Source organism: Pseudorasbora parva, chromosome 7 (assembly GCF_024679245.1).
Source record: "Pseudorasbora parva isolate DD20220531a chromosome 7, ASM2467924v1, whole genome shotgun sequence".
NCBI classification, from domain to species: domain Eukaryota; kingdom Metazoa; phylum Chordata; class Actinopteri; order Cypriniformes; family Gobionidae; genus Pseudorasbora; species Pseudorasbora parva.
In genome coordinates this window covers 36,892,202-36,913,570 of record NC_090178.1, presented here as the reverse complement: position 1 = coordinate 36,913,570, position 21,369 = coordinate 36,892,202, and the positions used below count along the sequence as shown (strand labels likewise).

General features: G+C 38.6%; 1 protein-coding gene across 6 annotated transcripts in view; it reads left to right on the top strand.

The window, feature by feature from the left end:
* Nucleotides 1–21,369, top strand: part of cobl (cordon-bleu WH2 repeat protein) — a 153,924-nt gene that overhangs the window by 43,410 nt on the left and 89,145 nt on the right. For all 6 annotated transcript variants that reach the window (XM_067449209.1, XM_067449210.1, XM_067449213.1 and 3 more), the window contains 2 exons: nt 292–486; nt 17,556–17,766. In XM_067449209.1, coding sequence (XP_067305310.1) covers nt 292–486; nt 17,556–17,766 — 406 coding nt within the window. The remainder of the gene's footprint in view (nt 1–291; nt 487–17,555; nt 17,767–21,369) is intronic.

The window sequence follows — 21,369 nt, the reverse complement described above, 5'->3', positions numbered from 1 at the left end:
ATTTGGTAAATTGTTAGACAAAATACATTCATGAAAAACAAGTAAATAAAACTGAATTACACAGCCAGTGTTGCTATTTTTTTTTGGTTGTAGGTTTTTTAACAATCACTACATGACAAACTTTTTTCATCTTCAAAAACAATGCAAATTGGGCCATTGTTATGGTACTTGTTATTTAGAGGCGCCTGAGCTTAGAATTAGCCTTCACTGCAAAACTTATATTACAAATATTTGCACCACTTAATCATCAAACGTGATCCTTACTTTTTCTCTTCTGAATTTATATGACAGGAGGAAAATGAAGGCCAAGGCCCCCCCTCCACCTCGACCTCCCCAGCCTGCCCCCCGCAGGATCTTCCGAAATGCCATCCCTGACGGAGGAGGATCTTCAGGGGGAGACAGCAAGGAAAACATGCTTCAATCCTCTGTGGATCTCCATATCAGTATGCCTTCAGGGTACCAGACCACTGTCAGTGTGGATGGCAGGTGAATATGATCATTGCGCTGACCTTAGCCTAAACATTTCATTGTGTTTGTAGTATTGGTTGGTAGCTTAATGGTTTGCAGTTGACTGACTATAGTTAGGACATGGAGTGCACACTGACATTTTACACAGTGACCTTCAAAAACGGCTAGACAAAGTGTGACTGATGGAAAGGAACATAACATCTTGAGATGGGTTTTTGTACACACTATTTTAAATATGCATATTTATAAATATGATACAAGAAACAAAGATGCCCATCTGACACTTTGCCTGCCTGTCTGCCTGCCTTCCTGCCTGTCTGTCTGTACGTACGTACATACAAAGCTGCTGTTTTTCTTTACCTGATCACCTGCTCCTCCTCTTCCTCTGCTGACTTTTCTACCCTGCTGGTATATTAATCTTGAATCTGTTATAAAAACATGTTAAGAGATTATACATCTCATGACGTTATGAAGTTTGTGAATAATTAGTCATAAAATTAGACTAGTAGACTTAAACTAGTAGAGATTATAAAAAGAAAGAAATTAAGTATTGACACCCTCAGTAGGTGGCAGTGATTCTCTGTTTTAATGAGTGAGCCACTTAAATCGTTCATTCACACAATTCGTTCAAAAGTCAGATTAATTTAGGAAGAAAACAAAAACCGATGTGAATACTTTTGTCATTGACAATCACAGACACTATTGAAAAAAGAAATAGCAAAACAGACGGCTGCTTTGGTAACTTGTTATACTGATAGTTATAGCTAAATACATTGCAATAGATTAGCTAGCTAAATATATGTGTGTACTTAGCTATTACACAATATTCTCATACCGCATTCTCAGTACATGCTTTATTTTTTTGCATCCCTCTCTGACCAGCAGTTAAATATAGTCCGCTGTGCAGAACTTTTCTTCATTTTTGGCGATAACGTTTGCTCTCCCATTCAAACACCACTCGCGTTGTTTTGGTGAAAGTGCGACTCATTTGTTGGGCGTTACCAATCGGTTCAATGAAGGGGGAGTATTTTTTTGTCCTATTTATTACGACAAACTCATATTTGATCAGAAACAAAATTATTGTTTCAAAACAAATGAATTCTACATATTTTCTTTTGATCTACTGTGATTTTCATGTTGAAATATTAGGAGGGTTGTAACTGAGGGATTTCAATGGGATTTGGTTACACCCCCCCCATAAACTACACCCCTGAGTCACGTGCAGTTGCGCTTAAGAAAACCACACATTATTGGAAGTGTCAAACATCAATTATTAACTAGAAATATTAACATAGAGTAATAATCATGAATATTTTGAACGGGACTCGAGTGGACTCGGAAATAAGTCCGAGTCCTAACATGTTCGAGTACGAGTCAATTCCGAGTCCAAATGGACACGAGTCCATGACGAGACCGAGACCATTAAAATATGGTCTCGAGACCGAGTCCAAGTCTTGAGTACAAATCACTGTCAATATATATATATATATATATATGTGATATATAAAGTAAAAACATATATGAAACATATTAGAAATTGGAACAATTCCATATATTGACATATAAATGTATCTCATATATTATATATGTTTAAGTATGTATAATACATATTTCGACATAAAGGTCTCATATTTGAAACATTCCTAATATGCTCATTTAAAGTAAAAACATAAATGCACATAGCACAGCATCAGAAATTCCATATATTGACATATATCTTTAGTCCACATATTATATATGTTTAAATTATATAATCACTTTCAAATGTCGTAGAGTCTTAAAATATATACTATGTATAAAACAAATGACATTTAAAATATAAAATATTTATAATGTTACTTATTGTCAGGTGAGGCAAGAGATGAAGGACTCAAGGGTGCAGAGGTTAATGGGCTTTTTATTAGACTTCAAAAATAAACAATCGAAACAAACAAACCCCTTCATGCTGGTAACTGGCTCGCCTTAGTTTTTTATACAATAAGAAAGCCTAAAAAAACGGGAATTCACTTTTGCCAATAGTTTGCGTTCAAACTAACTGTAAGATTCTCAATGTGGGAGTGAAAATAAATTGTATCTATTAAACCACTGAATTAGATAACATAGTAACAATTAGCACATGGATGGAAATCTAAGACAGCATTGTGAATATCAAAGCTCAACACTATTAGTAAACAAATAAACAGTAAATCAATTCCAAACCCAAAATACTAGTGATACACAAACAAAAAACAGTACCAAACAATTCAAAATGCAGTAGAGGGAAAAGAATATACAGTCTGCAATGTATTAGTGTCTTATATGACTGTTGTAGAAGTCCCAGTCCCAGCAGGCAATGAAGATATACATTCTATCTACTTCATATGCGAGTCTACTTCATATGTACACTTCAGGCAGCTTCATATACCACAATGCAACGCGATTTTTACGTCACCACATATCGCGTTTAATTTACCCCACCACAAACAACTCTATGATATTTTTTTTAAAAACATTTAAAACAACCCAAACACACCTATATACATATAGAATGCTGCATTAAACAATTTTGTACAGAAAAAATAAAAATAATAAATCAACTGCATAGTGGATTCCAAGTGATCAAGGGCTTAGGGCGTTCCAGTTCAGGCCATTGCAAAGTTTCCGCCAGTAGTGGGCACTCATGCAACGCAAGCAATGACGCACATCCAAGTGAACGAGACGGAGGGAGGTTCATGAGTGAAGGGCATGATAAAAACTAACTGGAACGCAGCACAGGTATTTTCACCCATGCTCCATTGCCATGCCTCCGTCGCGAACCTCGGGTGGGTCACGAGACTTAAAAAATGGGTCGCCAGGACAATTAAGAAAAATGGAGTTAGCTTACATTAAAAATGTAAATGTAATATTAAAATTATTTCTAATATAAAAGAAATAAATAAATGAAATATATATTGACTTAAATAATTAACAGATTAACAAAAAAAAAAAAAAAAGGAAAAGAAATGTGTGACAGTTGCTGCTGACTGGTTCATTATCGTGAGGCGCGACACTCCTCCAAACAAGTTCACAGAACGGAAACCCAGAAGACAGAAAGCAAATCTTGTTTTTTTTAGGCTATTTTATAGCACAATGTAAGTAAACACTTTTGCTATTTTAAATAATGTCCTTCTCTTATGTATGACTACAGATTTTATTTGTTTCCTCTGCTCTTACGCACTGGCGCCTCGATCACGCGCACACAACATGCGAACTGTGATGGCATTGCAAACTTGACATCGCAGCCAGTTCATTATCAAAATAAAATAGTCAACCTAATATATAAAAAGTTACATAGCTCAGTTTAAATAGCCAGTAGTAGCCAACACTTCGTGCCATTCAGCGTGAGCACTGCTCCTGAGGTGTTTCCAAGTAGAGACCCGCTCGCAACATACATGTTTTGTCTCGCTCCTGTCCGCATTCAAGTATAAATAGGTTTTTTTTCTGCGTGGTTTGGTGTGGCAGAATACGCGCAAAGTGCGCTCGTAATTCAAAAAAAGCTCTCATCTCAGTTCATCGCGATCTCACAAAGCTCTGTTATCAATACAAATGACTGCACAAAGAATCTTTTTTTTATTTATAATGTCTAAAATTTCTTTGTTATAATCAAAGGATTTGTCAGCATACAGAATTCAGCACTGCACAAAAACTCTTGAGCGGTGAGGGGATTTTTCTCTTAAATGCATCTGTTTGGCCATTGCATTCTAGAAATAAACATTTGTTGTATCGGCTTTGTTTAACCAATATAGCCTATTGGTTACATTGCACAACACAGCAAAAACGTGTTATGCTCTACCTCCACCTGTAATTTGGTTTTATTTTATTTTATTACATTTTATTTGTTTCTAGATGTTTTCTTTTTAGATTTTTTTTATTTTGCTGTAGTCATGCAAAGTTTTATTCTCCCGAAATCCACACACACGCGGCCATCTTGTCACAGGCAGGCTTTCTGTTGGGCTCTGTGGAACCTGATGTAAGATGAGTGATCTGTATGAACATAAATACTCTTATCTCTGTGAAATCTTGACGGATTTACAAACGGTTTGGTTTCTTCCAAACATTATTAACATGGCTACAAATCTGGATGCTTTAACACGTTGAAATTGCAGCTTTTCGTTTCGATAAACGACTTAATCGTTCTGCTTGTGTATCACGGCTAACTTACATGCACGTTATCAAGGGGACTGAGACCACAATCGAGCTGTTCAATTATATAGGTTTTATTGACACCAATAACGATTTTATGACAACCAATCTTTTGTCTAGTTAAAATAAACTTAGTTTGCATGTTTTTTTTGTGTTTTTTTAAAATAAAAAATAAAAATAATTTTATTATAATAGTGATATTCTTATTTTATATATATATATATATATATATATATATATATATATATATATATATATATATATATATATATATATATATATATATATATATATATATAACAACTCTAGGCAGTTGATGAGCTATTGCAGTTGAGGCCCCATCCACAGACCCGAAACTGCAAGCACGTTGTACGTGGCACCCCAGCCGGTGCATGAGGAATCCGTGGGGACAATCGCATGCCTGGATACCTCTTCTAGGGGCACCCCCGTCCGTAGAAATACAGGGTCCGACCACGGGCTGAAGGTTTGCCGGCACCTCGGTGTAACTAAGACACGGAGGGACCCGCTGTGCCATGCCCACCTCGGGACTCGGTCGTGTAGCCAGCGTTGAAGCGGTTTCATATGGAGCAACCTGAGCGACGTGACTGCCGATACTAATGCCAGGAGCCTCTGAAATTGTTTCAGTGGGACTGCTGTCCTGCGTTTGAACAAATTCAAGCAGTTCCACACCGACTAGATGCGCTCCTCGGTGAGGTGCGCTGTCAGGCCGACCGAATCCTGCTCCATACCAAGAAAAGAGGTCCTCTGCATAGGGCAGAGTTTGCTCTCTTCCCAATTGACCCGAAGGTCGCAGCATGGCCACAAGACCTGTAGGCCCTCGCGGTCAGACCGGAAGAGACTCCACAGGCCTCAGACGGGTCCCCACGGCAGTTGGAAGCGGCCGCCGGACACAGTTGCATCACGACGGCCTGTTCCACCGGCGGGAGACCTTCATACCCCCTGCTTGTCCGTCGTCCAGGGTAGTGAGGAGGGAGGAGCCACCAGGTTGCCCTTGGGGGCTAAATGGTGTTTTCCACGACCTAGTAAGCTCCTCATGCACCTCCGGAAAAAAAGGCACCGGGCGGGACGCTGAGAACCAGCGCGGCCCGCCCAGAGAAGCCAATCATCCAATCTAGAAGGTTCGGGACATGGTGTAGGGTTCCACTCAAGCCCGACCTTTTCGGCGGCCCGAGAAAGCATAGCCGTCAACTCGGGGTCGGACTCGACCGTTGCCACTCTCCCAGAGGGATGCAGTACAAGCGAATCTTCATCCTCAGAAGATTGAAACTCCCCCTCCGATGCAGCGATCGACATCTGCTCGCCCGCTGGTGCCCCAAAGGACACCATCGGACACCCATGAGAGGGGCCGACGGAATCCTCCAGAATCACCACCGGTTGCGGCGCTTGTGAGGGAATAGGGTCCCGCGGAGGATCGCTCGGCGGGTTTGCCCTAAACATAATCCTCAGGTCACCCCAGCCATCCATCGAAGTAGGTCTTTTCTGCTGGGCAGGAATAGACCTAAGTCGAGATATGGGTAGGGGGACTCCACCCCCTCAGAGGTAGGTGAGTCTCGACCTAAGTGCCGAGATAGTCATGTTCCCGCAGTGAGAACATGAGCTATCCACAAACGCCGCCTCAGCGTGCTTTAAGCCCAGACACGTGATACAGTGTTTGTGACCGTCAACGGGTGGCAGGGAACGACCGCATACGGAAACGCACGGGTGGAATGCCATCCTGAAAAAGACGCAACATAACCCGTGTAGCTCTTTTTGTGAGGAAATTCGCTCTTTTAGTGCTGAAGCACCCAGGGATTGACCGCGGCAGAAATACAGGAGAATAGTGCAGCATGTACCTGCTCTCACCAGAATGGAACACACGCACCGAACCAACTGTGTGTTGTGTGTGTGTGTGTAGTGCAAATTGCTCAGTTTCTCTTTTGCTGTTAAAACAGCAGCTCTCTCAGCAGCAGTGAGATCGTGGTTGCGCTGTTTTGTGCTCTCTGGCCAACACTAGAGAGATTTCCCCTGGCACACGCTTTCTCTCTCTCTCTCGCTGAATGGCAGGCAGTCGGATTCTTCATCAACGGTGTTCGGCTCCGAAGTGTATGACAATAGTGTGTGGTGATCGCATCCGCTTTATACCCTCTCCGCGAGGGCGGGGTGCGATATGCAAAGCACAATGTTCATTGGCCCGTTTTCTCGAAGCTGATAGGGGCTCCCAGAAGTGATCCGAATTCGTCGGTCATGACGTAGGTCGTAGTGACCGACTGAAAGGGAACCATGGTTAATTTGTGGTTACCATGGTTTAATTACAAACCCGATTCCAAAAAAGTTGGGACACTGTACAAATGGTGAATAAAAACAGAATGAAATGATGTGGAAGTTTCACATTTCAATATTTTATTCAGAATTCAACACAGATGACATACCAAATGTGTAATCTGAGAAAATGTATTATTTTAAGTGAAAAATAAATTGATTTTAAATTTCATGACATCAACACATCTCAAAAAAGTTGGGACAAGGCCATTTTACCACTTTGTGCACCCTCTTTTTATAACAGTCTGCAAACGTCTGGGGACTGAGGAGACAAGTTGTTCAAGTTTAGGAATAGGAATGTTGTCCCATTCTTGTCTAATACAGGCTTCTAGTTGCTCACCTGTCTTAGGTCTTCTTTGTCGGATCTTCCTCTGTATGATGCGGCAAATATTTTTTATTGGTGAAAGATCTGGACTGCAGGCTGGCAATTTCAGTAGCTGGATCCTTCTTCTATGCAGCCATGATGTTGTAATTGATGCAGTATGTGGTCTGACATTGTCGTGTTGGAAAATCCAAGGTCTTAAAAGAGACAACGTCTGGATGGGAGCATATGCTGCTTTAGAACTTGTATACCTTCATGCATTGATGGTGCCTTTTCAGACGTGTAAGCTGCCCATGCCACACACACACACATGCAGATGAGATGCAGGCTTCTGAACTGAGTGCTGATAACAACTTGGGTTGTCCTTGTCCTCTTTAGTCCAGATGACATGGCGTCCCAGGTTTCCAAAAATAATTAGACATTTTGATTGCCTATAGAGTTTTAGCTGACAAAAGCGAATGGTACGGTGGATTGTGTTCACCGAAAATGTTTTCTGGAAGTATTCCTGAGTCCATGTTGTGATTTCCATTACAGTAGCATTCATGTATGTGATGCAGTGCCATCTAATGGCCCGAAGATCACAGGCATCCAGTATGGTTTTCCGGCCTTGACCCTTAGGCACAGAGATTGTTTCAGATTCTCTGAATCTTTGGAGGATATTATGCACTGTAGATGATGATAACTTCCATCTCTTTGCAATTTTTCTCTGAGAAACCAATTTTTTTTTTTATATTCCTCGACTATTTTTCGCCGCAGCATTGGGGGAATTGGTGATCCTCTACCCATCTTGACTTCTGAGAGACACTGTTACTCTGAGAGGCTCTTTTTATACCAATCATGTTGCCAATCATGTTGACCTAATAAGTTACAAATTGGTCCTCCGGCTATTCCTTATATGTACATTTAATTATTCTTATTGCTACCTGTCCCAACATTTTTTGGAATGTGTAGCTTTCATGAAATCCAAAATGAGCCAATATTAGGCATGATATTTCAAAATGTCTCACTTTCAACATTTAATATGTTATTTATATTCTACTGTGAATAAAATATAAGTTTGAGATTTGTTAATTATTGCATTCTTTTTTTATTCACAATTTGTACAGTGTCCCAACTTTTTTGGAATAGGGTTTGTGCAATAACCATGTTTTTTTGGTTTCATTTGTAGTAACACCATGGTTCATTTCCATAGAGGCAGGGCACTTGCTGTAAAATGTATGTACTCTGGTGTATGTACTGTTGTCTTGCACTAGTCAAGTGATTTTTGTTTTAGTTTTGTTGCACTTGCAGCTAGCACTTGCAGCACAGTTTAAATGTACTTTTACTCAGCCACCTGTGCTTTAAGTGTAAACCCCTCACTCTTGTCTTTGAGAGACTGTGGACATTTTGGACAAGATTATGGACATTTGACCCTTGGCTTGATTTAATGAAACATACTGAGAGTATGACTTGCCTTTGATAGCACGTTGATTCTTTAAAGACATGAGCATAACACAAGTTAAAAAAAAAGATTAACAGTTTTTTTTATCAGTTTTTGTGTGAACAAGACAGTGGTTTCCACTGTCCACACCCCTGTAAATAATGCCTTCTGGGCTTTTGTATTTAACTACTGCTGTTAAAATACTGGCTTTATTCAGTTACAAGATTACAATTTGTTATAAATAAAATAAATTTAATACTGAATTTATTTTTTTATCAAATCGATACAGGTTCTGGTCATATAATTAAAATATAATCATAAAGTTTATTTATTTAACTAATTCCATTCAAAAAGTAAAACCTTTATATTATATCCATTCATTACAAACAGACTGATATATTTCAAATGTTTTTGATGATTATAACTGACAACTAAGGAAAATCAGTATCTCCAATACAAAGAAAGGATTTTTAGAAATCTTGGCCAACTGAAAAGTATGAACATGAAAAGTATGAGCATGTACAGCACTCAATACTTAGTCGGGGCTCCTTTTGCCTGACTTACTGCAGCAATGCGGCGTGACATCTAGTCAATCAGTCTGTGGCACTGCTCAGATGTTATGAGAGCCCAGGTTGCTCTGATAGTGGCCTTCAACTCTTCTGCATTGCTGGGTCTGGCATATCGCTGGTGATGTTATGTCTGACACCGATGCTCCGAAGCTTGCTTCAAACTCGAACAGTCCTTGCAAAGAAACATTGCTTCAGCGCTTGTATCATTACATCACTAGTCACGTGAAAATGACTTCTGAAGCAAATACACTGCTTCACTCCTGCAGTGAACCACCTGACTGCTTTGATATCTTGACAGGCAAGTGGCTTTTTTCAGCATGTTTGTTTATTGATTGTTCAGTTGCTACTGAATTTTAATCAATGTGAAATATTCTTGAAATTAAAAGTATTAAAAAATGTTTTAAATATAGTGTTTACTGTATGGTAAAACATTCTCACATTGATGAATGAAGAAAGAATAAACTGTTTAATATAATTTCAAAATGTGTAAGATTACTAATAAAATCTGTGGTATCGATCATAACATTAACAATAAAACATTAAAATTAGTGGTATCATAACATTTGCTGCTTTATCTCAAATCGCTGTTGCTTTATGAAATAAACATAATAGATCATTTTGTGTTCATAATAGACATGTGCCAATTTTCGATAATGCGATTTATCACGATAATGAATATGCACGATATTGTTATCGTGGGCACTTTAAAATATCGTAAATAATAATTTATTAACAATTTATATTTTTTTTATAATGCATTCAAGAATACTTTGCCCATCAACCGTATAAATGCTCAACACCGCTGTATTCTGCGTCAAAGGGACACGCGCTCAGATATAAACAAGCCCAACGTGCGTTTGCACATGACTGAACCGGTGAAGGAGACGCGCTGCTGAAGTGCCGCTCAGTGACAGCAGAGGGCGCTGATGAACTGCAGAATGCCACGGTTACCCCGGAAACCAGCAAACAAACAAAAACCGTGTGTAGTTTTTAAAACAGCCATTCGTTTTTGTAATCTCAATGTTGTTCATCAAAGCACCAAATACTTAAAGACTTAATAGGCTATTTATTTTCAAACTTAAACATTTTTATGTTTTAATCTGGACTACAACCCTAATAATGAGAACTGTTCTGATTATTTGTTATTGTTCAGTAAAACTTTGAGACATACGACTTCATTAGTTAACATGTTAATTCATTATTCACCAAACTGACAATGAAAAATACTTATAAAGAATGAATCATTCTATGTTAATTTCTTAGTTACTTTTTAATAACATTAAAATCAAAATCAAAATAACTTTGTTAATGGACCTAAAATAAAACTAACAATGATCAGTATTTCTTAACTAACATTAACAAAAACATTATACTTTCTGCACCAAATGTAGCTATTGCTCAGTCTTAGTTAATGCATTAAATATTGAGACCTTATTGTAATTTGTTAGCCTACCTGTTGTTCTTTATAGCCTAATTCTTTTGCAATTTTTTGAAAATTGTACTTTTACAGCTCTGAAAAATATCAAGAGACCAATTAACATTGATTTCTCAATGAGGCGTCTCTTAATTTTTTTCCAGAGCTGTATATATTTTTGGTGCATTATTGTATTTAAACATTCAGTTATTTTTGTTCTTACAAAAATAGTTATTAAAGCTGTTATGCTATGGCAACACTTTTTTTTGCAACTTATTTCAGTATCGTGATAATATCGTATATCGTGATAAAACTTCATCAATTTATCGCAACATGAAAAATTGATATCGGCACATGCCTAGTTCATAATAGGGATGTCCCGATCAGGTTTTTTTGCCCTCGAGTCCGAGTCCGAGTCATTTGATTTTGAGTATTTGCCGATACCGAGTCCCGATCCGATACTTATATAATACATAAAAAAAGAATAAAGAAGAGCGAAAAAACGAACCAGGATGTTCCTTATTTTTTATTTTATTCACCTTATTTTAACATTCAACAACTCTAACAAACAGAGCACTTCCGTGAGGTAGCTTGAACAATCAAGTAATAAATAACATAAATTCTTCACCTTTGGATTTTAGTGCAACAGTAAATATAAAAAAGTCCGGAACCGGAGTTGCGCAGAGCAGGAAGTACAATAGGGATATCAAAAGCACACCCATACTCTCATAGATTCAGAACAATTAATTATGTTGGTGTGAAATAAACAGTTATGGAAATTAAATTAAATGAAATAATCTGCTCCCAAAAAACCCAAAAAAACTGTTAATGCCTCAGTGACAACTTCACTCAGAGAAGACGTCGATGTCAGCTGTCAATCGTGACATCACACAGCCGTTTTTATAGCATCAAATAACTAACTAAAACTAAACTTAAACTTAAACTTAAAAAACAAACACTTGAAATGAAATCATCGTGATGATAACTGCCTACAATGACATAAATTAACTTTGGGGGGAAAATATTTGAAGTGTAATTTGACTGAAGTGTAATTAACAATGCTTTTCAGGTTTTTATAGATCTAACATTAGTTTTTAGGTAGAGAAATGGAATAAAGTAGGCTAATCAAATGTAAAATAGCTGCATATTTAACTGCATGTTTAAATTAAAGACTAATCCTTACAAAAGCTATTTAATCAAGAGCAGTGAGTGATTCCTTATCTTTTGTTTGACATTAAACAGACAGCAGTAAAGGCTACTGCCCCTTTAAGACCTAATGGAAGGCTCTGCGTCGTCTTTCTCGACTGTATAAAGTCCTTTTAAGGCATATTCAGACTATGTCTGCTTGGATACTCATCAAGGTGGACATGTTGATATACTTCTTGTGTGAGTTGGTCCGTTTAAGCGTAAGACTTGAAAGAGAACTCAATATTTGTCCGCTTTGAGACGAGTGCGTGCTTTCGGATGATGCACAGACAGCGTGCGCGGTCTCATTCGGGTCTTCTGGCGAATATACACAGGTGATGATGGTAAAAAATGACTGCTCATATTCAAACATACGGCAGCACTTGCATGAATTGAACAAAGTTTACACAGATAGACCGTTTTGCCCTTGTTTTTCTTTTATTAGCGCTGTTGTAATGTATCACTGAGGAGCCAGCACGTGTATCCATCTACAGAAACATACATAAAGCATTATTTTCAGGTTACAACCCATATTATTGATGCGTCATCAGATTTTTTGCACCTTTTACACGGCACCCCTGCTCACTTCACCCCAGAATATACATATTAGGGCTGTCCTCGACTAAGGATTTAGATGATCGAATCAGAATTATCGAATCTCTCTATGGTCGACTGATAGTCGAATCATCTGTGTGTGTGAATGGGTTGGGAGGGGCACGACTGTCAGCAGAAGGGTAAAACTATTTTTATTTTCCTTTACACACTGCACACAGCAACAACTTTTAATAAAGCGACCAAAACTGCCTGCCAACTGACAGACGAACTGACAATGGCTTTCTTATTTAGGTTTAAATAGCCTAAAAGGTAATGTGGTGGATAAACATTAATAAACTGTTTTCTCATAACATGTTAAAGCCGCGATCTAAATACAGAACATCACACAAATATATAAAAGAACATTTTGATAAATAAACCTAAAAAAATACCTGCCTAGAGAGGAAAAAAACACTTTGAGTGCGATTACATGCACGTTCTGAAGCCGATTGTGCCTAAAGCGAGAGAAGGACGTGCGCGAAGCTCAGCCCCGCACCTCAGGATCTCACACCGCCACCTGGCGCGCACATATTATATCCACAACTTTCCCGAACTCTGACCTTTTCCATGATCGCTATGGCAACGTAGAACACGCCGGTAACGAACATCCGGTTTACGTTAGTCTGTACTGTTATTAGCTAGACGCTTGGTTGTATTATCAGGACTCAGGAGTAAACTTACAACAACGCTTCAGGCAAAATGATCACATGTCCCAGATGGTCGCATGGATCTGACTATCTTACAAGAACTTACTAATATCTGTAGCACTAAGCGATTCACCCGAGTTATGCGGTGCACACATTTTGCCTCTGTGTGGTAGGCTTGGCTGTTCCTATGAACCACGCAAGAGTTACCTTCCGTCCATGCGCCTGTAAATCGATTTTATTTTATTATAAATAAAGGTTTATTTGTTTCTAGTTATTTATTTTGTTAGATATTTCCACTTTGCCGGGGTCCCGCAAAATAATTTTATTTTCCCGCGACACGCACACAATAATATCTTGCCACTCGCATCCGCATTCACCATCAAATATGATCTCACGCCGCACTGGGTTGTGCTGGGTCCCGCGGGAGTGCAGGTCTCTATTTGGATAGTAACGTTAGGCTGTTAGAGCTGTCTTGCTACACAATAAATCTGTAAATTATTGAAAACAATAAACATACCCCTTGCAAAAAAAATATACAGTTTTACTGCAGTATTTTAAATAGGTTAAACTAATATATAAACTCAATAATTACATTTACAGCAATGAAATATAAACTTTTATTACAATGCATTTAAATTCATTGAAGTTCATGCATATATTTTCATGTTGATTAAAAAAAAAAAAGTCTACTGACAATGTCTGACATGATTTCAACAATTACAAATATTAAAATATAAATATTACTTCTACATCACAATTCTTGAGTTTATTTGAAGCTCGTTGGGCATTGAATGGGTGCGTATGGTGCTAGGCAACATGTCAAACGGGTCCGTTTATGTTGCATGGTTTATGGAAGCAAGTAGGTTTCTGAGGTGATAGACCCAGGCACTCAGCGCTCATCAACCCCAGCGAGAGCAGCCTTAACTCGGCTCGTCCTTCTGATGACTGCCGATGCCTGGCAGAAGCCCCTCCCTTGACGCAAATTTGCGCCTGTTGTGTAGTGAATGAAGCGAATGGATTCAAAATGTTCATGCGTCCATGTTCGCGCGAATTTATTCTCGTATTTATTCTTTTTGAGGATAGCAAAAACATTTGTCATGACACACGTCATGTTCAGGCTGTGCAGGGGACATGAGGACTTTTCTTATGTCAACAGTCATGGTTGAGGTTTATTATAATCGGATACCACAACAATTTATTTCAAAATCATTCATTTGTTCGGCCCAACAAACTGAGCATCGCTCAGCGTCTTAAACTGAAGAAAAGGGCAACTGTATTCCTGCAATCAGTAAGTAGTGATTCATTCACTTATTGACTAGCTGTTTAAACAATTTCTGATTAAACTGAACGTTTCTTAGAGAGACCGCATTGTCTAGATGATGCAAGATGCACAGTACTAGTACAGTAACAATAGGAAACTCAAAGTACCATACAAAACTAAAGTGTGTCTAATTACAAATGTTAATATTATGTATTACAAAATACAAACGTAGATACGTTGCTTACAGATCGTTCGATCGATCCTTTTAGCAAACGTCAGCTTTTCACCATATAAGATAAAACGACATTTGACAAGGTTATTCATTTTGTAAAAATATAAGTTATATATTTATATTTTTGAGAACTGAAGTAGGCCTATGATGTTTTTGCATGCTTTTATTTCAAAGTACACCACAAAGTCACTGCGTAGCCTACATTGTGACTAACGGTTTAAAAACATGCAATATCGTTTATGAAAAAAGACAAGCATAAAATGTAGACTGAATGACACTAAGCAGAACATCTCAAATGGAGATCGATGAAATGCAGCTTACTTGTTTATTGGTGTTTTCAGATCATCCGCACACGAGAGAGCGAGCTTGTGTGCTTATGATTGCCAGATTGGACATGTTTAGGTAAAACACTGGATAGTATATGTGTTATTTTCACAGAAAAGCTCTGTTTGGGGGATTTAATTACTGAATGCATCCGCAAGCATGCAAGCTCTTTCTTGCGCACGGATGATCTGAAAACACCAATAAACAAGTAAGCTGCATTTTAGCAATCTCCATTTGAGATGTTCTGTTTAAAGTGTCATTCAGTCGTTCTGTGTTCTGTCAGGACGGTCAGGACTCATGAGCTCAGCTGCTTCACTGAACAACTGTGCTGTGCGCTGTGAGCGGCTGAAATAAGCCAATCAGAGCAGAGCTAGGGATGAAACGATTACCGGTTTCATGATAAACCACATCGTTTAAAATTTTATTATCATTAAAACCGTCAGTGATAATCACGATTTTGAAAAGTCGCGGTAAATCCTATCCTGTCTGGTGCATGCGCGTGCAGCACATGACACAGAGCTGTTTTCTGAATGATAAGAAATGGATATGATTTATTTTACTGGGATACTGTTTGGGCTCATACACAAACTATGCTAGATTTAAATGCGTCATTGCTGATATAGGTCACTGATGAGAATATTACTTTAAATGTGCTCTATGTAGTATTTTTGCAGTAAAATATCTAAAAACCACTAGGCCAGTGTTGTGTATTTTGTTCAGTTGAGTACTTACAATATCCCAAATTTTTCCAACTATTTGTAAATTGTGAGAAAATTGCTATTTTAACTAAGGACCTAAGGTTTCAGCATAGCGTTTGAGTCGCCTGTTAATTGCGTCATATCTGCGTTACCCTCGGTTTTATTCTGCAGAAGCGCTTTTCTCTTAGCAGTGTGAACATGTCACAGCAGCGCTGAGCGAACGCACATAATAACGTCATAACAATTTTAAACACACTTGTGATCTAAATGTATCTAATATGATAAACAGAGCTGCTTTACCTTATAATCATGACCGGAAAAAGCGGAATTGCGGTCGCCCGGCGACTGTGTCCCGTCCCGTCATAATAAAAGTCCCGGTACTCGCGAGCCGTGTGTTTATATAACAATCGCTCCAGTGAACGTGCTCAGCTCCACAACACTCGGTCCTGCTCTGCTTTACACTACAGTAACGTTAATAACCGCATCCATGAACATGATTTCTGCCCGAGTTCTATTTTCCACCGGCTGTGAGGTGAAGACCACATGTCCCAGGATACTGCGCTCACAGTTGGCGTCATCAAACTACACCTTTGTTTAGAATAGGCACCCTCCAGTGGACGGAAAGTTGCATACTGCACCTTTAACATATTTATAAAGATAATCGTAGAGATTATATGTACACCAAATTATGATTTATGCATTATGTGGTGCTATTGACGACAGCTAATATAAGGAAGGACATCCCACAGAATAGAATCTTGCTTTAAAAAAGGGCATAGAGCTGCTTGATTTATTTGTTGTTTGTTCATTTTCAAATATAAAACTTGTTTAAATGTTTTCAGTGTGTGCATTGGTTCTTTTTGAACACTTTATCTCATTTGAACAAAACAGCGATAATATTGATATCCGTGATAATTTGGGTCACTATAACCGTGATGTTAAATTTCCATACCGTTTCAACCCTAAGCAGAGCTCAACATTAATATTCATGACTCTTCTAAATAATGCAAAAACAGAGCATTACATCCTAGAGACAATTTATAGGGTTGTAAATGGACCTGTAAAACTGTATCTGGACAATTTTTTCCCTTAAATAAGCCACATACCCTCTATGTAGATATCAGAGAACAATTTAACATATTGTTTCAAATCATTCTAGGGCACCTTTAACTCATTAGCGTAAACTTTAGTAAATCACCTTGCATGATTCATTTAAATACTCCTCTCTCCCATAAATTTTGCGTCTGAAAGGAAAACTCCTACAAATGCACATACAATAAGGTCAGCTGCAAAAGTAACCCTGTTCACGCCTTTTCAGCGCTATTTTTTTCACTGCATGACTAGTAAATCCTGACAGTCGTTTTTTAATGCCAAAAGAGGGTTTGCACTTGCACAAGCTATAGTAAATCGGGCCCCAAAACTCGTAATTCCATTAATTCCAGGATTTCAAAACACTTTCCTTCAATGATTGAACTTTGAGGTAAAAATAATGTATCTTGATTTATTTATTTTCTTCTAAGACTAGATGGTAGTAATGACCTAGAATTTTTTCAAATAGCTGTCCTTTATTTTTGACAGTGCATAGAAAGTAATTTTTGGTAGATGCGGGTTGGATTACTGACAATTGGTTGGTGAAGTCAAACGTTTAAGACCAGCATCCATGTAGCGATTTGCTGCTTTACGTAACACCTGTAATTCAAGCTGATGGTCTCTCTCTCTCTCTCTCTCTCTCTCTCTCTCTCTCTCTCTCTCTCTCTCTCTCTCTCTCTCTCTCTCTCTCTCTCTCTCTCTCTCTCTCTCTCTCTCTCTCTCTCTCTCTCTCTCTCTATCCCCTCCATCATCCTATCACAATCCTGTCTGCATCACATGATGTAATTACAAGTCTAAACTGTCAAGTAACTGTATCTCTCTCTGTCCTTATGTCTCCTCTTGTCTCTTCAGAAAAGCTCTGATGGATTTGTTGGTGGACCTATGCAGCCAGTACCATCTAAATCCAGCATATCACACTCTGGAGCTGCTGTCACCCGATGCTCAGCCTGTCAGTTTCAAGCCCAACGCCCTTCTGGGCGCTCTGGATGTCTCCTGCGCCCTGATAAAAGAACGAGTCACAGAGGACAAGGTGGTCCGGAAACCTCCACCAAAAGTGCCAGAGGTGAGTATCTGAAACACAGTATATTAAGGAAGTTTTTGACCACCTGCCTCATGGTGATAATGTCTGAACATTTAAAGATTTTTTTAATTATAGACAGGCAGTAGCAACTGTGATAACAGTGTTTCCTAAACTGGAAGCACTGCTATTGACAAGACGTCAATACTATAGACAAACTTTGTATTGTAAATAATTTGGTTTGCAAGTCAGTGGTGGGCATATGTCACACTACACTCTACTTCTCATTCAACTGCATCAGCCATATTGAATCCCCTCTCATTGTACAAGCAAGTGTTGTCTTCATTGCAGTACGTTTTAGTGTCAATAAGACCCCAATTCTTGAGAGCAGGGACCTGCAGTTTTTATGATCTCCTTTTAAATAAGCAAATACTTAGAATATTTGCACCAGAAGACTATTGAAGTGAACAAAAATAACTGAAAATAATAATTACAAAAAGTAAAAATAAAAATTATTTTAAATTAATTGTCCATGCTGATTGTCAGCTACTCATTCATGCATTGTTTTTTAAATAGATCTCTTACTGTAAAACAATTGTATTATTAATCATACTCTTGTAATAATGTTGTTAAATAGTAATGTCTTGTTCTGACTAAATGCATCAGGAGGGTCGTGTGATCATAAAAAGGGTTCGAGCAAAGGTACAGTGAGTCTTTCACAGAATCTGCTCTGAGTGTGCATTCTCTCTTTCTTTCTAGAGTGTCTTTTTCTCCTCCCCCTCATGTGTGAATATTTGATGAGAGTCTTACCTTTAGTTACCATGCATTATTTCTTTCTCAGCCTGGCTGGCTGGCCTCTCTCTTGCTCTGTCTCCCTCATGTCTGACCTCTGGGCAGAGTTTGAGTCTCTGACCTCTGATTCTGCTAGAAAAACAGTACAATCTGTCACTGAATTTAAGGGACACAATACATAAAAATAGATGCGCTTAGAGATGGCATGGTAACACAGTACACCATTTCTTTTTAGTGTTTGTAAGGATAACAAATAGACCACATGGCCAGCTCAGAAATAGCTGACTGTAGTAGAGATGGGTCAGGATGTTCTACCCTTTGGTTAAAGTGACAAAGTGAGCAGGCTGTTATAATTATTATTATAATAGCTCAGCACACTAAACTCTCTACATTGCAAAGTTGAAATAACATTAAATCACATTTACATTCAGTTCAGTTTATTTATTATTTGACCCTAAAGGACTTTTAATCTGTGTTCACATTTGGCAGATTTGGTTTGCTTAAAACAAACCCTGGTGTAATTGCTCTGTTAGTGCAGTTAATTTTTTTTAAAGTATTGATGCTGCCATCCAAACCATTCAAGTGGACAGAGACTACTGAAACAATGGGTCTCAGTCTGCTTCCAAACGAACTCTGTTGCTGTTCAAATGAAATACAAATGAAATGCACATAAAACGAGCGTATTTAGCCCAGAACACAGCATTGTTTTGGATGTTTTGTAAGTTGCAAAATGTACTTTATAAAAGCTGACCAATAAGGTTGTTAACATATCCCGATGTCTTGGGTATGGTGTTAAAATTCCAATGTGGACACGAAGTGGATCTGGATTTTTATTTTTTATCTGGACCAAACAAACCAAGTGAACCCAACTGCAAGTGTGAACACTTATTAAGTGTGAACACAAATTAAGTGTAAACACACATTAAGTTGAACACACCTTGCCAATGCCATCTGAACCTTGGTCCGCACCCAAGACCCACCTTTCAAGGGGGTTTAGGCCTGCTTCCAAACAAACACTGGGGCAGTTCGACTGAAATATGAATGTAACGTGAAGCAAAGACACCTAAACGGACCTAAAAACAAGACGTGCTACCTAAAAAAAAAGGAATGCTCAAGCATACCTGGTTCTTGTTAGCCTGACAAGCCGTCAAGCCGTGCCGTTCTGTTATTTTCTCAGAGAAAAGCTCACGGTCAAAGCTGATTCGAAAGACCGCAGTTCGTCAGTTTCTGTGTTTATTAGAAGCACACGCACAATTTTTGAGGTCGTTAGCTGCACCAAGACACCTGTCCACCCCATACAATCAGTAAGAATCCAACTACTAACATGGCCAAGACCAAAGAGCTGTCCAAAGACACTAGAGACAAAATTGTACACCTCAACAAGGCTGGAAAGGGCTATGGGAAAATTGCCAAGCAGCTTGGTGAAAAAGGTCCACTATTGGAGAAATTAGAAAATAGAAGAAGCTAAACATGACTGTCAATCTTCCTCGGACTGGGGCTCCATGTAAGATCTCAACTCGTGGGGTCTCAATGATCCTAAGAAAGGTGAGCAATCAGCCAAGAACTACACGGGAGGAGCTGGTCAATGACCTGAAAAGAGCTGGGACCACCGTTTCCAAGGTTACTGTTGGGAATACACTAAGACATCATGGTTTGAAACCATGCATGGCAGGGAAGGTTCCCCTGCTTAAACCAGCACATGTCCAGGCCCGTCTTAAGTTTGCCAATGACCATTTGGATGATCCAGAGGAGTCATAGTAGAAAGTCATGTGGTCAGATGAGACCAAAATAGAACTTTTTGGTCACATTTCCACTAAACTTTTTTGGAGGAAGAAGAATGATAAGTACCATCCCAAGAACACCATCCCTACTGTGAAGCATGGGGGTGGTAGCATCATGCTTTGGGGGTGTTTATCTGCACATGTGACAGGGTGACTGCATTGTATTAAGGAGAGGCCATGTATTGCGAGATTTTGGGGAACAACCTCCTTCCCTCAGTTAGAGCATTGAAGATGGGTCGAGCCTGTGTCTTCCAACATGACAATGACCCGAAGCACACAGCCAGGATAACCAAGGAGTGGCTTGAAGCATATCAAGGTTCTGGCGTGGCCTAGCCAGTCTCCAGATTCCTGCAGTGTGTGCAAACCTGGTGAAAAACTACAGGAAAAGTTTGACCTCCGTAATTGCAAACAAAGGCTACTGTACCAAATATTAACGTTGATTTTCATTGTGTTCAAATACTTATTTGCAGCTGTGTCATACAAATAAATAGTTAAAAAAATCTATTTTATTTTTAAATCTAACAAAAGAGGGTTTTTTTTAGATTATGTCTCACAGTGGACATGCACCTACGATGACAATTTCAAACCCCTCCATGATTTCTGTGGAAAGTGGAAAAACTTGCAAAATAGCTGGGTTTTCAAATACTATATAATATATTGGTGGCTTTTCTACAATGGAAGACAGTGAAGGGGCGTCATTCATCTTTTTTTTTACAGTCTATGGTCCGGACCAAAGGAACAGAGAAAACACCCTAAAAAATATGGTTGAAAATTACAAAAATATACTATTTACTATTTAATTTATTTACTATTTACTATTTAATATTCAGCATATTTATATAACCAATATCTGTCAGTTGCAATTAAAATTATGTAGTTTTTCAGACAACCCATCTAAAGTAATTGTTGATTTTGAATATATATATGGCTTCTCTCCTTTATGATTTCACACAGGTCTTTACAGACCTTACTGTACGTGAATTATGAGCAGAACTTTTGATAGAAGCTGTGTGTGTGTGTGATCTCCTAATTCAATTTTTTTCCACAAATTGAACATAGAAATAAAAACAGTACC